Genomic DNA, 14901 nt, shown 5'->3' on the forward strand with positions numbered 1-14901 from the left:
CACCCTGCAATGCAATCCAGATTGTATTTCACAAACTATAGAACTACGTGTTACTATAGTTTTTCATGATGACTTAACAGTATCGGGTGGTGGCGGTGGTATGGTCTCAAAACGAGTAAAGACTACTGCTTTTGTCTAAACGTTTTATTTCCCTTTCAACACTAACAAAATCCAACAGCATAAAGGTATATAACATCAACAGATAAAATGTATACAACAGAAACATAACAGGAATGTATAAAAATTAAAATAGTAAAACATAGCACTATATGAAGCAATGCCATTAAAGTCATAATCATTAAATGTTTTCCAGTGCTTAAACTGTTATTCACAATATTCTTTCCTTTCTGGAATGTGTCCTAATGAATATATATAATTCAATTATGGGATCTTAAAATTGTATTATGATGATTTAAGAGCACTAAGATTCAATGAAAGGCTGGGTAAATTACGTATTAATCGTTGCAGACTTGAGGTTGTCGGAAATGCAACTAGAATAGTCGTCACAGCCAGAAAATCACATTTGTGTCCACTGCTCATGGCTTCAACATTAATTTTGAATTCACTTTGGCTCTCGTCACTTTACCTACATTCAATACACTGTTTTGCATTTGCCACAACACACAACCGTTATTTAGAGGCAACATTGAGGGTTTACTGCAGTGCTCCACCATTAAACATTTACGCTCACAACCACAAACGACTACTGGCTGCCGCAAAAACACAAATTTAACAATACCCGATTAACAAAAGTCTACTCAAACACAGTCCATGTTCTGTCTTGAAATAATAACAGCAATAATATGGGTTAGCTTCGGCTGCCTCCTGGGATTGACTGACATAAGGCGCTTGCATTTCCCTTTTTTTGCACAGCATCTCTAACTCATAAAAGCAAGAATTCCATTTTAAGAAACAGGTGCAATCATGTTTATCCTTTTTCATGTCTTTGTCTATCTGTCTGTTTATTACCAACCTCCTGACTCAATGCTGCCTTAGAAAGTTGTTGCCAAGGCTGCCTTGATCTGGAATACATGCAGTGACTGACCTTAATTGTGGGATTACAATCCAGTGCACACCACAGCTGGGCTGTACTTCATATTCACTAATCTGCGTGGGCGTTGTCCTTCTGTCAGTCTTCCTGGCCCACTAAAATCCCTCCTAAATCACATCCTTTGGTGATTCACAAATATTAGCAGGCCATCACGTTTCAGTCACGACATGACACTGTTGATTTTTGCCACAAGCCATTACTGGAATAAAAATAATCCATACCTTCAAGGATTTATATGGAACGATTTTCATTTTTATATGTTAACATAAAGCCTTGATTCACTTGAAAAAAATCTGTCAGTTGTGTTATTAGAATTTCACATTTTCCTCCTCTCACTATTTGGCAAGGTTTCGGCACAATTTCAAATCAAGAATCAACAGGACAAAAGCCACCACAGGTCAGAAAATGATGGCACTTTGTAGTTCCAGCTCAATATACCTACAGTAGCTGTCATCTAGCTTTAGCTGTGGGGTTTAAAGTGCAGTATCAGAAAGCTATATGTAGCCATATAGCAAATCAAACACAAATTCCAGGCTCTAATGGCCTCTATGATGTTAATAATAAAAGTCACAACTTTGCAATCTAATCAACATACAGAAATACCACAACTATTTCCTTAATTATATATACTATTCTCAATCCTCTCACGATCTCATAAACCAGGCATGTCTCAGCTAAACGATGAAAGCTGTTGAGCTGTCTGCCATGGCTTCTGAAATGAGGGCTACATGAGTAAAGGGAAACTCAAGAGGATGTGATAAAAGTCTCAAAACTCATCGTCAGAGCTGAGCAGCAGGGTCTTCTCATTGTCCCCTCTGGTGCTGAGGTTACTATGACTGCGAGAGAGAGCTGGGCCTCCACCTCGCTCCAAGGTGGACTGCTGGGTATACTGCTGATAAGCTGGCGAGAAGTTATGGATGGCGTCTTGCACCATGTCCCCTGGATTCATGGTCTCCTTCAGGCTGCTGGAGATGCTCTTCATTGGTGCGCAGCGGCCTGGAGGTGAGGGAAGACGAAATAGCAATTTCACTATCACTGAGCAGCATAAAGGAGGGGAGAAATTAAAAGGGGCATTGAAGTCCACCAAGTGGCCTGATGGAGGATGTTTTTGAATAAAATAAGGTCCTGGGTTATTACTAGTAGCCATTGGTTCTGGATGGAAATACGGATGTTAATGCCAAATGTCAGACGACTATTCAACAAATGTACAAATGGAGAATAAAAGTAAGATGAAAACCACAATAATTAAAAAAAATAAATAAAGAATTGAAATTGAACTCACGTCAATTGGAAATTAAAATGACACTCTTCAACCACCCAGTACAAAACACTTTTGACAGGGACAAACATATAAGGTGGTAACAAAGCTTAGGTCATACCTACCGTACTGTCCATAGATTGGAAATGAGCCTTTCAATGCAGCATAGCAAGGAAGAAAAAGGACAAATAGAAATATTGAATTCAGAAAAGTGAAGGACAGACCAAAGAGGAAAGCAAGAAATAAAAAGTAAAATAGACTCACAGTAGAAAGAATGATCAACTTTGAGATACCAAAATAAATTACCATATGAATCCAGTCTTTTGTCCATATAGACCTTGTAGGTGAAGGCATGGCGCAGAGCAATGGCGGCGAAGAACATCTCAATGCAGATGATGAAGTTCTGGTAACCAGCAGCAACAGTACCCTCACCCACAGAAAAGTCAGCAGAGTTGATCTGAGGAATGGCACCACACTTCTCAAGGATGGCCAGGAGCATTCCTGAATTGAACAGAGAAGGAAAGACACTTTTAGCCATTCACGGACAGGGACCAATACCCAATTACAAAATGAGAAAACTCAAAGAGCTGCTGTCTCACGCCCAGGCACTCAGACTGAAATAAACCGGTTAACCCGACTCCAGCTCTTGATGTCACTCAAATAGGCAACGCCCCTTTTCTATGTTTTTGTTTACTATGTTGTATGTTTTTACAAAATGACTGTGCTCTTTTTCTATATTAATAAACAACAGAGGTGTTTTTGGAGTGCTGGAACAGATTCATGACATCGCAATTAATTTGACATAAGAGTCAATAAGGATTTTGCTCGCGGACCAAATTGAATTCGTAAATCAAGCTACCACTGTACATAACCCATTTAACAGCTGCGGTAGCGTGATGTGAATGAAGCCAAGTATGACATATGTGCTGGTTCAATTGTGGTCTTCTTACCTTGCCAGAAGGAAAGGAAGATGACAGACTTGACCATGAAGAACTTCAGCACGGGGCTGTAGGGAACAAGTAACTCTCTCGTGGCAAAGTAGAAGAGGAAGAGCGCATACAGAGACAGGCTGACTGAGATGTTGTAGATGATGGTCACGTACAAGTAGCCACTTGCCACACTGGAAGAAAAGCACACATAAAATGAATCATTTAGCTGCATAGTATAAAGCTCATGAAAAGAGATAAATTAATTCCCTTTATCCATTTTACATAACGCCATCATGATCACTATTCAATCACAAGGCACCAATAGTTTAAGTACACATTCTTCAGCATCTGAACACTAGGATAGAAATCATACAGACCACGTTCATCTACAGCTGTATTTTATCAACTGACCACTGAGTTTTTTTTGTTTTTTTTTTAAAACAAATTTCAAGGCGGAATGTCTGCAATGTATCACTATTGAGGAAACATTCAAGTATTAGTATAGTTACTTGTTAATTAACCCATCACAATAAAATGTATGCTCATGTTTTCCTACAAAAATGCATGCACTGCATTTGCATATTGTGAAGGCCTTAATGATAACATTAAAACAGCATGACCTAAAACACACGAGACAATAGCTACTGTTACATTAGGTTTGATAGATGTGAATGAGTGTTGGTAAGCTGTTGTGGAAACATACTTGAAATCTCCATCTTTGTATTTTCCAAAGGCCTGAAGAATGACAGTGATAACTGCCATTAGTGGTTTGACCACACAGAACTGCAGAGTGGCCTGGGGCAAGCAAGAAAGTCAAAGTGAAGGCTACATAATTGTCAGGTTCACACCAAGTGAGACATTCATAAACAATGCACACAATGAGGAGAGGAGACACTCAACAACAATATTGTCTTTTTACTTGCAAGGAGAGCGCAGGGAAGTGTACGATTACAGTTCCTAAAACCCTCCTGCGCCCCCTCTCTTTTTATTTTTCTTCGGTGTCCCTGATAACAAAGGTGTTCCAGCTCAAAGGGAAAGGGGAGCGAAAGCAGCTGGAACACTATGAACTTGTTTTGTCTATGTGTGTGTGTGTGAGCAATTAACATACATATGTGAAAGCAAAGCACACCAAGCAAGTTGGCCTAATGATAAAAATCAAACACATGAATAATAAAATGCATTATTATTCTTACAATAATTATTTAGGAAGAGGGAGAATGTATAGAAATTCCTTTAATTGTCAAACTGTTGGTGCATACAGTATGAAGCCACTCTTAAGACTGAATTTGTACCTGTTTGCAGAACCTGAGGAAGCCAATGGAGTACGTCTTACCCCACAGACAACAGGTCCCATACATACAGCTTGACCTGAAGCGAAGGAAGCGTCGTAGAGGTCAAACATCAGTGGAAACACATATGCGGACTACGGTGCTTGTTAGCAGCAACAAACGATACTCACTCAATTGGTTTTCCTCTGATTTCAGCCATAATAGCACTCTCGCCTCCCAGATATTCATAACACAGACTGAGGAAGTTGTAGATGACGAAGGCTGTAGGGAGCACAGAAAAAAAAATACTACTTTATAAGCAGAGATTCCACACCAGGGTGCCGTGGGACACCAGTGTGTCATGAGAGATTATCAGGGGTGCCGCAGAAAATTCTCCTATTTGCCTTAAAGGGCGAGTTTGCATTTCCACAAAAGCTCACGTTTGGATATTAGTTACAACTGCCAGTAAAAGCTGACAGTTGCACATTAAAGTGACACTTGGATGAGCTTAACATTGGCACTTATATACAGTAATAGGTTTGCATGTAAAAATGACAAAATATCAGTACTAAAATGCCCCCCTCAAAAGACTCTGTAGTGATTTAAGGGCTTTTTTTATGATTAGATTTACGACAAATTGGCCCACCCCCTTTTGATGCTCGGCTTGTTATTTTTTTGCTCTCAGCGGTCTACTCACAGGAGGGAGGCAAGCGTGGTAATGTTGCTCGCTTTGTCAGTTCTGTTGTCTAAATCGGCGACCGATCGCCACCAAAATGCAAATGCACATTACTACTCGTTCCCTTCAACTTGTGAAAGTGTAAAAGTGTTCTGCACAATACTGTAGTTTGGATTTATTGACATAAAACGGGAGCTCATCATGATCACCTCAAAAATACCGTGGTAATCGCTTCTCCACTAACACAGGCTGAAGCGGACAAGAGCCTGAATGCGCACACGAACCCCGACTGGTTATATTTCGGACATTTAGCTACGCTGAACTCATGTCAACTCTCAGGAGGCAGATGGCGACTGGCAGCAGGCAAGAAACCAGGCAAGCATGGATCTTGACCACGGAGAGGCTAATCCTTTTGATATGTTGAAGTGGTCATTAGTAGGGATGTCCACATAAATTTTGGTGCCAATTGATCACCGTTTTTGGACGTTATAAGCAATGAAAATACAATGATTTCCAATGGAGAATTTGTAATCAGTTCCTCCAGTGACTCCGACCGAACAAGGATAGAACGGTAGGGGGCGCAGCCATTTTCCTCATTAAAAAGAGGAGTTATTCATGGAGTCACTTAGGCTACGTTCACACCGCAGGTCTTAACGCTCAATTCGGATTGAAAAAATACGATTTTTTTGTGCAAGCGTTCATATTACATTATAAATGCAACCTTGGTCTTGTCTGCCGTATGAACACATGCGTCACCAATGTGGCCCGCATGCGCAGAAGAGACGACGTCACTCCCGACGTTGTGTTTGCTGAAGTAAATGTGGTCCAGCGTGCCGTGGGATTTATACAATGACGCGATTAGGTAGGAGGCAGAAATAAATACAGTATTTGGGGCAAATCACGCTTTTACATCTTATTTCATGGAGACATCCCTAACGATGACGTCACGTCACAACCGTGCGTAAAAAATGAATATCTGAGCCGTGTCTGAATTACTACGATTGCCATAAATGTCCACTTTATGCTTCACGTTTCAAGCGGGATTAAATTACAGTAAAATATAAAGTCAATAGTGTTACTCAAAACAACTTTGTAGATTTGATCTCTTGCTGCCAGCACTTTCCCTATGCCTGCAGGAGCGCATTTGGGGCTCCAGATGACGTCAATGTCGAATATATGGAATCTGGCCGTTCAGACCGCCGTCGCATTGGAAAAGATCGGATACGTATCCGATCTAGGACCACATATGAAAATGACCCAGGTAGGATTTTTAAAAAAATCGGAATTGAGCCGTTCAGATTGTCATAAAAAAATCTGATACAGGTCGCATATGGGCAAAAAAATCCGATCTGGGTCGCATTTGCCTGCAGTGTGAACCTAGCCTTATTTCCCTCAAATTTATTGATAAAATAGAAAATGACAACTTTCATTTTCCCGATCAAAAAATGTATCAAATGAACTTTTTAGTGAAAACATGGCCATCCGGCCCAACCATCAGTTTAACTCATTCGCTACCAGACATTTTCAGACCCTCTTTTATCCTAACGCCCATGACTGTAAAACATTGAAAACAAGAGGAGTGACATAACCCCCACTTTTGTGGAGCAACTTCATTCTCAAATTCTGCAAGTATGCGTAGGAATCCCAGAGAAAGTCGATACATTATAGGCTGACATGCTTACATGTTTTCTTGCCTCACTGTCTTTCAGTAGACTTGCTGAGCTTCATGCGGTTGCTCGGAAACAAGTTAGCCCTTTCCTGTAATCTTCAACCGGCCGCAGCCATGATAATGAAGGATGAAGCCCTTGCAAATGGACTCTGCTGTAAACGCCATTTATCACTAGGATATCACAATTTATGCTCTCTCAGATGGACAACACTGACTCATCTCTGTGGTGACTATCGGCGAGTATGGAGTCACATTATCCAGTCAGATAGCAGAATAATAAAGCTGTTTATCAGCTCGAGCCACACTCCTCTGTCCACTCACCTTCGTAGCAGTCTCGAACTGTGTCAAAGTACACATAGTACTCCTCATTGGTAAAGAATAGTAGGCTGAGCCAGGAGTCAAAGGCATAGATAGGGACAATGAAGAGAATCCTCACTATATGCCTCTGCTCATTTGGAGAGCTGTAGTAACGTAGGTGCATGTAGATCTACGGAGACAAAGAGGTAAACATGACTAGGTTAAATAAAGAGAGCCATTTGAGACGGAGTGAGCAATTTATGCAATGGTTATTCCACGTTTGCATGTACTTGAGCCAGTCACAAACTCTGTAATTGCATCCAAGCTAAATTTAATAGCACCATGTAATGTTAGATGTTTGGTTCATTCATTTTGCTGACCAATAACAACGAGAACTGTTTGAAAGGTCTCGGTTTGTGAACATCTGAACAAAGGTGAAAGTAAAAGCAGTGAAAGCAAATTCAAATCGGAGCAATTATTCAATGAAAAATAAACAAAACCGCACATTTGTGTACGCCCGCAGCATAACTCATATGCCAAAAACTAGAACATGATTCTTTAATTAAGAACAATTAAGGACAAAATTGTTACATCTTTCACAATGAGAATGAAATAGGGGAATCTTAAATCACATCAAACCGAAAGCAACAAAGAAACAAATAAAATATTAATTGTCATTCGCCATTCATTTGGCTCTACTTTGTGCAAATCAGTAACACGACTACAGTAAATATTTGCTTAAGTTGAATATTAGAGCCCTGTTGATTTGAAAGTTGTGCGTTGTGCACACGCAAGGTGGTTGTCTGCATTTGTGTGAAAGGGTGGTTGTTTTGGGTAATTGTTACTTGGCTATCATCACTTCTATTCGAATGAGCAGACAGCAGGAAGAACTGGGCGGACCTTCTTAACGTCTATGCCATCAGTCGCTTTCAAACTGCACAATGTTCCACCTATCACATTTCCTTGAGTGTAAACAGACACACACCTTTTGTTAAAAAAAAAAGAAAAAAAAAAGGCAACTGACAATTGACCACAGTAACGCTACACTGCTCTCACAGGGCTGATAGCGAGAGGAGCCTACCCAACATCTCTCACCCTGAGTCGCTTTGCTGCCCGAGAGAAAGAAAACATGAAACCTTTACATGAGCTGCAGCAGCTCAGTTAACAATTGCAAAGATGAGCCAGCTGGCTTAAGATAGATGTTACTTAACACCTTTTTTAATGGGTTTTTACAGTATGCAAGCAAGTCCAAGTGTAAAGTTGTGTGCCTTCATTGTGACACCACGTTGTGCTGCAACATGCCGGGCAGCATTGAGGTCTACTGGAAGAGATGCAGTATTATTAAGGGGGGGAAAAAAGGTAGAGAAGGTCAACAAATAAGCTTGCTTAATAGTCGTCGTTTTCATAGAGTAGAAAGAATATCGCCTGTGCGTATTGTTGTATGTCCTTTTGTACTGTCACACGTGTGTTGAAGTAGCCGTTGTTTGAAGGTTTGTATAATTACCGTAACATCCATGCTAATTTCTGTTAGGCCATCTATGGCGCTTCACCTTATAAGTTAGCATTAATGGAGTGGACTTTTGTTGGATAAAATTGTTTTAGTATGTAAAATGTTTGTGTTTAAACATAAAATTGTGAATTCTCTTGTTTTATGTGTCAGTTTCACAGTAATTACTAACTGGCAGTGAGAGCTTGAAGCAAGCACACTCATCTTCTTATTTGGAGAACTTGTGCTAACTACATGTAGGTAACTTTAAAAAATGTGTTATAATAAATTGTGTGCTTTAATGAGTTTAACTCACTCACAGCTAGACATTTTAGACCCTCTTTTACCTTAACATTTGCTAAAAAATGAAGAAAAAAAAAAAAAAAAAAAAATATATATATATATATATATATATATATATATATATATAATTTCCTGCGATTGAATGGCTGGACTGTGAAAAGAAAGTAAATTCATCAATGGCAGTGATTGAGTTAAATGTATTTACAGCATGTGGAATGGGTGCAACTATATAAAAAAAATGTGGGTCTGGAACGATGGCATCCCCTACCATTCGACACATAATGACAGTGAACACAGTCTTTTAAAAATCTTACCTACTTATCATTTTTAAATCAGGGTATCATGTTATATCAAGTAGCTATTCGGGCATTGTTCTTATGACTGAGTACATATATGAACATTCCGTTTCCATTCATGAAATGTTTCTTCAATTTGAGGAGAGTACACCTGCGGTAAATTGCTCTGATCTCTGATTGGTTGGGATTTGGCAAGGTACACATTAGGGTTGCACGATGTTGGAAAAAAATGACATTGCGATTTTTTGGGGGGTTTGCGATATATATTGCGATGTTAAAAATAGAATTTTCATCAGATGACTTGAATAGATTTGTTTGGGAATAATTTGGTTAACTCACCATTACATCATTTATTCATATAATATCGTTTAATCCAGACTAAGGGGGTTCATCTGCGAATGATGGTTGCTGTATATAAAAGGGATCTCAGTGGTCATGTCGCTGTAACATAATAGATTATTTAACATTGTATTTCACACTTCAATGTAAACAGCAGCAAAATATTAAACATTTTAAACAAAAAAATAAAAAGAGCAGGTGCACTAGACCCTTGAGTCATTTAAAAAAATAGAAGGAAATAAAAAACCTCTAAAGCAGCAGCAGATATAAACACCTTTAAACTAAACTATAAAATATTTAAAAATTAAAAAGCAGGTGTACTAGCGCCTGAGTTGTTTACAAAAATATAACATTAAGATAAAAAAAACTTTGTGAAACTGCAGCAAAGTTGTAAACAAATTAGAACAAAAATATTAAAACTTAAAGAGCAGGTGCATTAGTCCTCTAAAATGTTCACAAAAATATAACAATAAGTAAAACGGTCTGTAAAACATATTGGATCCGTGATTTGTCGGTGCTGTTTGGATTTATTATCATGAGGAGTTATGCTGGCAAAGGCGTCTGTAATTGTTTTCCGAGTAGATGAAGTTTCACCTCGGGTCCCACTTCTTAGTTTGAACTGCTCATTCAGGGGCTTGTTACGGCGATTGCAGCAACAACGGCGAGGCACTGTTGGCAAAGGATGTATTGTTGTTCTGAATCTTCCTTTTTATAGCCGAAATACTTTAATATTTTGGATGTTGCCTTTCTTTTGGGGACTAAATCCACTTCCGCTTCTGCCGCTGCTCCATGTCCATATTTTCAGAGCAGACAGTGGGTGGGGGGGGGGGGGGGGGCATGGGACTGATTGGCAGGAAGGAGGGGGTGAGCAAGACAGGCTGTGTAAGAGCACGGAGTAGCTTGCTGCTTTTTTGAAGCAAGACAAAAGTTTGCGTGTTCTAAGAAAAAAAAAAGTTAAAACATTGCACGTCCTACAATGTGAATATCGCGCATGCGCACTTCCCAGTCGCGATTCAAAAGACATTGTGCAGGCTTAGTACACATCTGTCTATAGAAGCTTTAACTAAGCTTTAGATTTAACAGGGCTTCAGTCAATTAACTGATGAATACCATATGCACTTGCACAGAAAAAAATATTTGTTATAACATGGTGATCTGTACCTGGTGACACGTGATCAGGAGTGCCGTCCAAACAAAAACACCTGATATGGTTTGGGCGGTAGAGGTCATGAGGAAAATGGGCTGCTCCGGGGTGACCACAGGGGCCTCTGGTATCCAGGAGGAGTTTGACCCCTGTGGGGGCATGGTGGCGGGGGCCTTGTGTGCAAGGCCTGCTGGAGAGTCATTCGCCAGCCTCTCTGACAAAGGTATGTCTCGCCTCCAAAGCTGACTCATCTGTTTGAAGAAAGGAGGCAGAAGGGGTATTTTAGGCAAGACAATCAATCATGTCATGGCATTACGTTACATTAAATGACATTATGTGGGACTGCTATGATGTACAGTGATGTATTAACTAATATTATTGGTTTCACTTGTCTTTATTCAGTATTTGACCTTCACAACATTCTTTTTTTTTTTTTTAAGTTTGTGTAGTGCTTTTCATTTCCTTCGATGACAAGGCTCGGTTTACATGAGCCATTTTAAATAATGAGATAAAAACTGTGTTGTTCGGTCCACTCGTGTAGACTTTAGCATTTTTGCAAGAAAAGCTAACTGAAAAAACAAGCTCTTGCACTGATGCTCCAGTGTAAACACTGGAAGTACTTTTCTAACAATGAGGATGTGCGGATGAAAAAGTACATCACACTCATTCATCGATAGTGGAACACGGGGCAGTTGTTATATAGTGCTTGACAACACTTTTCCACCATTTACTGTGACCAACTGAGAATCTCAAGCCATATACACACAGAGTAATAAATTACACTTTAGAATAAAACGGATTACTAAAATCATATTCCTCAATTCTTTACTTTTTTTGACCATGGTTCAGCAACAGCTTGCTTCACCCAGGACTGAAAGGAATATTTGCATCCTGAATTCTCCAATTGACAATTTTGCATTTGTTTTTTGGAAGAGGTTAGAAGAGATATAAGATGTGGCATGTGTGACATTAGTAAGAAGCAATAACCTGAAGAACAAATTACAAACAATAAAAAATGGACGCTGTGTTGCTCCACCCTCATCTACGTCAGTGTTAATTCCGGGAATGCAATGATCTCATCAGTTGATTGAGAAAACTACTTTCACCCTCCTCTCAGCACCAGCTAACAAGGTTGGCATAATGCGTACGAGGATGACTCACACTATATCAGTTAGCCGCTGCGTCGTTTCATTATAACGTCAGGTAGCCACTCCGTGGCTGTGTAGAGCAGAGCAGCAGACGCTATTGGACCCAGAACCTGCTTTCATCACATATTTGCATCTCTAAACCAAAAAAATATGAATTTGAATGACATATACACTCTGTTGGTTAATGATTGGATCCTGATTAATCAATGCCACTTAAAGGGACACTTGGGTGAGCTTAACATTGGCACTTATATAATAGGTTTGCATGTAAAAATGACATTAGTACTAAAATGCCCACCTCAAAAGACTCTGTAGTGATTTAAGTTTTTTTTTTTGTGATTAGGTTTACGACAAATTTCCCCGCCCCAAAAAGGGGCGTGGCTTATGTTATGTTTTCGGTCCCAGCGGTCTACGTCACGCGAGGAAGGCATGCTTTGTCAGTTCTGTTGTCTAAAACGGTGACCGATCGCCACCAAAATGCAAATGCACATTACTACTCTTGTCCACTTCAATCTGTGAAAGTGTAAAAGTGTTCTGCACAATACTGCAGTTTGGATTTATTTACATAAAACATGATCTCATCATGATCACCTCCACAAAATCAAAAATACCGTGGCGATTGCTCCTCCACTTTCACAAGCTGAAGCGGGCAAGAGCATGAATGCGCACACGAACCCCGACTGGTTATGTAACGGACATTCAGCTACGCTAAACTCGTGTCTTAGGAGGGGGAGAGACGCGGCTTGCAGAAGCAGGCAGATTGGAGCCCCCCGCTTCCCTCCCCGGTTAAAGGTAGGATTGGGACAGGCTGGAGCATCTGTCTATAGGGCCACAATCAGCCGTACCGTCCACAGACCTGGGCTTGATGGAAGGGTGGGCAAAAGAAACCCTTTACTGTCATCTGAAAATAAGAAGGCACGTTTTGACTTTGCTCCAAGGCACATGGGAGACTCTCAAAATGTATGGAGGAAGGTGCTCTGGTCAGATGAGACTAAAATTGAACTTTTTGGCCATTAAGGAAAATGTTATATTTTTCAGCAGCAGGGACTGGGAAAGTGGACACAGTCAAGGGAATGATGGATGGTGCTAAATACAGGGATATTCTTGTGCAAAACCTGTATCAGTCTGTCGCTGTTTTGAGACTAGGGTTCACCTTCCTGCAGGACAATGATCCCAAGCAGACTGCTAAAGCAACACTTGAGTGGCTTAAGGGGAAACATATAAATGTTTTGAACTGCCCTAGTCAATGTCCAGACCTCAATCCAATTGAGAATCTGTGGTCAGACTTAAAGAATGCTGTTCACCAGTGAAAATCATCAAAGCTGGAGCAGTTTTCACTTGAAGAATGGGCAAAAATCCCAATGGCAAGATGCGGTAAACCCATAGAGAGTTCTCAAAAACGACTTGCAGCTGTGATTGCCGCAAAAGGTGGCTCTTCAAAGTACTGACATTGGGGCGGGGGAATACTTATGCACAATTATGTTTTCTGTTATTTTGTCCTATTTTTTTGTTTGCTTTAGAATAAAAAATATATCCCGTCTTCTAAATTGTGGGCATGTTCTGTAAATTAAATGATGCAAACCCTCAAACAATCCATTTCAATTCCAGGCTGTGAAGCAACAAAACACAAAAAATGTCAAGGGGGGTGACTACTTTTTCAAGGCACTGTTAGGCTGAAGAGCCATATGGTTGCACTGTGTCTAAATGTAAGCGCTCATTTTTCATCAAATGCTCAGTGTGGATGCCCGGGGCCACTGCCCTCTTGGCTCCAGACTCTGCACGCCCCTGTCTTAAGCATACCACAAGTTTGCACTAACATTTACCAGTACATGACTGATTATTTGTTTATAATAAATAAAATGGACAGTTTGAAAGTATACAGTTATTTAAGATATAACCGAATAATTGAGAGGACCAAATTTAAGGTTGATTAGAAAGTAAATTGTGGCCTTAATTAGGTTCAATAGTGTCCTACTGTTCACTGACCGGAAAAGCCACAAGTCATTTGATGTTGCTAGGCTGGAATGCTCTACTAATCAGTAATCTTTGTGACAGGTCAACATATGTCTGCAGGCAAGGAGGTTGCCTCTCTCACTCTGATGATTCGACTGTTCAAAAGCATTGACGACAAACACTGGCTCGAGTAAAAACAACTATCGCTCCATGCATTATATGAACCGCTTATCCTCACTATGATCATTAATACGTTATTAAATAATTAGTGACGTTCAAAATATATTTATATGTATTTTAACATGACACACGTATGTTACTTACCTCATCTGCAGTTGTTTGGTCAGCAGAACCGCTTTGTATCCAAACATCAATTTAGCTCATCTCGGGTCGGTTACGTAGTTTTTCAGGACAACCGGCTCAACAGTGGCATTCCGACAACCTACGAATATAAACTTTGCACTGCTGCTCTAACACTAATACATTTTCTTAATAGCTTGTTTGCAACAGCTAGCAAATGTATGTATAGCTGGGGAGGGGGCTAAGGCGAGAGGTGCTAGCCCGCGTTAGCTTCCCTTTCGAGTCCTGTGTTAGCTTGTTTTTCAGTGTAAATTCAGGTGTTAAAAAAACAAAAGGCTTTGGTAAGCCCTAAAATGAGAGTAAACGTCAGGGTATTACGACTATTATCTTGTAATTTCCTTTCGAAGACCAATACGCCTGTGCCGTTAGTCCTTCACATCACCACCAGTGACTGCCAGGCAAACATCAGATGCTGGCACATGCGCAGTGTGTGTATGTGTGCTTTGCCACGTAATTGCCGTTTGTCGCGATCATTAAAAAAAAAAAAAGTATAATAAATTTGTTCCAAATAGTGAAATTCAGTTTTCACATTTCTGTACTATTTCATTTGTGCATCACAGCAGTCACACACATGCGCTCACACGCAGTCGAAAGCGCCCCGCCCCTCACGAGTTATCAGAGGGTTTGTACACTTTGGCATTATGGGCAACCATAAATTGGTAATTTCCTTTCAAAATGAAAGAAAACGATTATCGCTCACATTGATATTCTTGGTTGATATCTC

The 14901-nt window shown here is 40.1% G+C and overlaps 1 protein-coding gene across 2 annotated transcripts; it reads right to left on the reverse strand.

Annotated features, from left to right (window-relative positions):
- Positions 1 to 126: 126 nt before the first annotated feature.
- Positions 127 to 14622, reverse strand: LOC147134958 (transmembrane protein 184B-like). Of its 2 annotated transcripts, XM_086056278.1 has the most exons (10): positions 14142 to 14622; positions 10734 to 10967; positions 7173 to 7338; positions 4698 to 4788; positions 4531 to 4606; positions 3942 to 4033; positions 3260 to 3429; positions 2616 to 2810; positions 2435 to 2461; positions 127 to 2047 (listed from the first exon to the last, which is right to left on the reverse strand). In XM_086056278.1, the coding sequence occupies exons 2-10, from the start codon at positions 10965 to 10967 to the stop codon at positions 1818 to 1820; spliced, it is 1281 nt and encodes a 426-aa protein (XP_085912404.1). In that variant the 5' UTR covers positions 14142 to 14622; the 3' UTR covers positions 127 to 1817. The 2 variants fall into 2 exon arrangements, with proteins under 2 accessions (XP_085912404.1, XP_085912406.1); XM_086056280.1 differs by lacking the exon at positions 2435 to 2461 and having other exon boundaries at positions 14142 to 14619.
- Positions 14623 to 14901: the final 279 nt, after the last annotated feature.

Source organism: Filicampus tigris, chromosome 16, assembly GCF_054856515.1.
Source record: "Filicampus tigris isolate MCC_2025a chromosome 16, RoL_Ftig_1.0, whole genome shotgun sequence".
NCBI classification, from domain to species: domain Eukaryota; kingdom Metazoa; phylum Chordata; class Actinopteri; order Syngnathiformes; family Syngnathidae; genus Filicampus; species Filicampus tigris.

Coding starts and splice junctions, on each gene's coding strand:
- LOC147134958 (XM_086056278.1), bottom strand. CDS start 10,967: ATGAGTCAGCTTTGGAGGCGAGACATACCTTTGTCAGAGAGGCTGGCG. Junction 7,339..10,733: donor TCCTGATCACGTGTCACCAG/GTACAGATCACC, acceptor TTGTCTCCGTAG/ATCTACATGCACCTACGTTA. Junction 2,048..2,434: donor TCCAATCTATGGACAGTACG/GTAGGTATGACC, acceptor CCTCACCTCCAG/GCCGCTGCGCACCAATGAAG.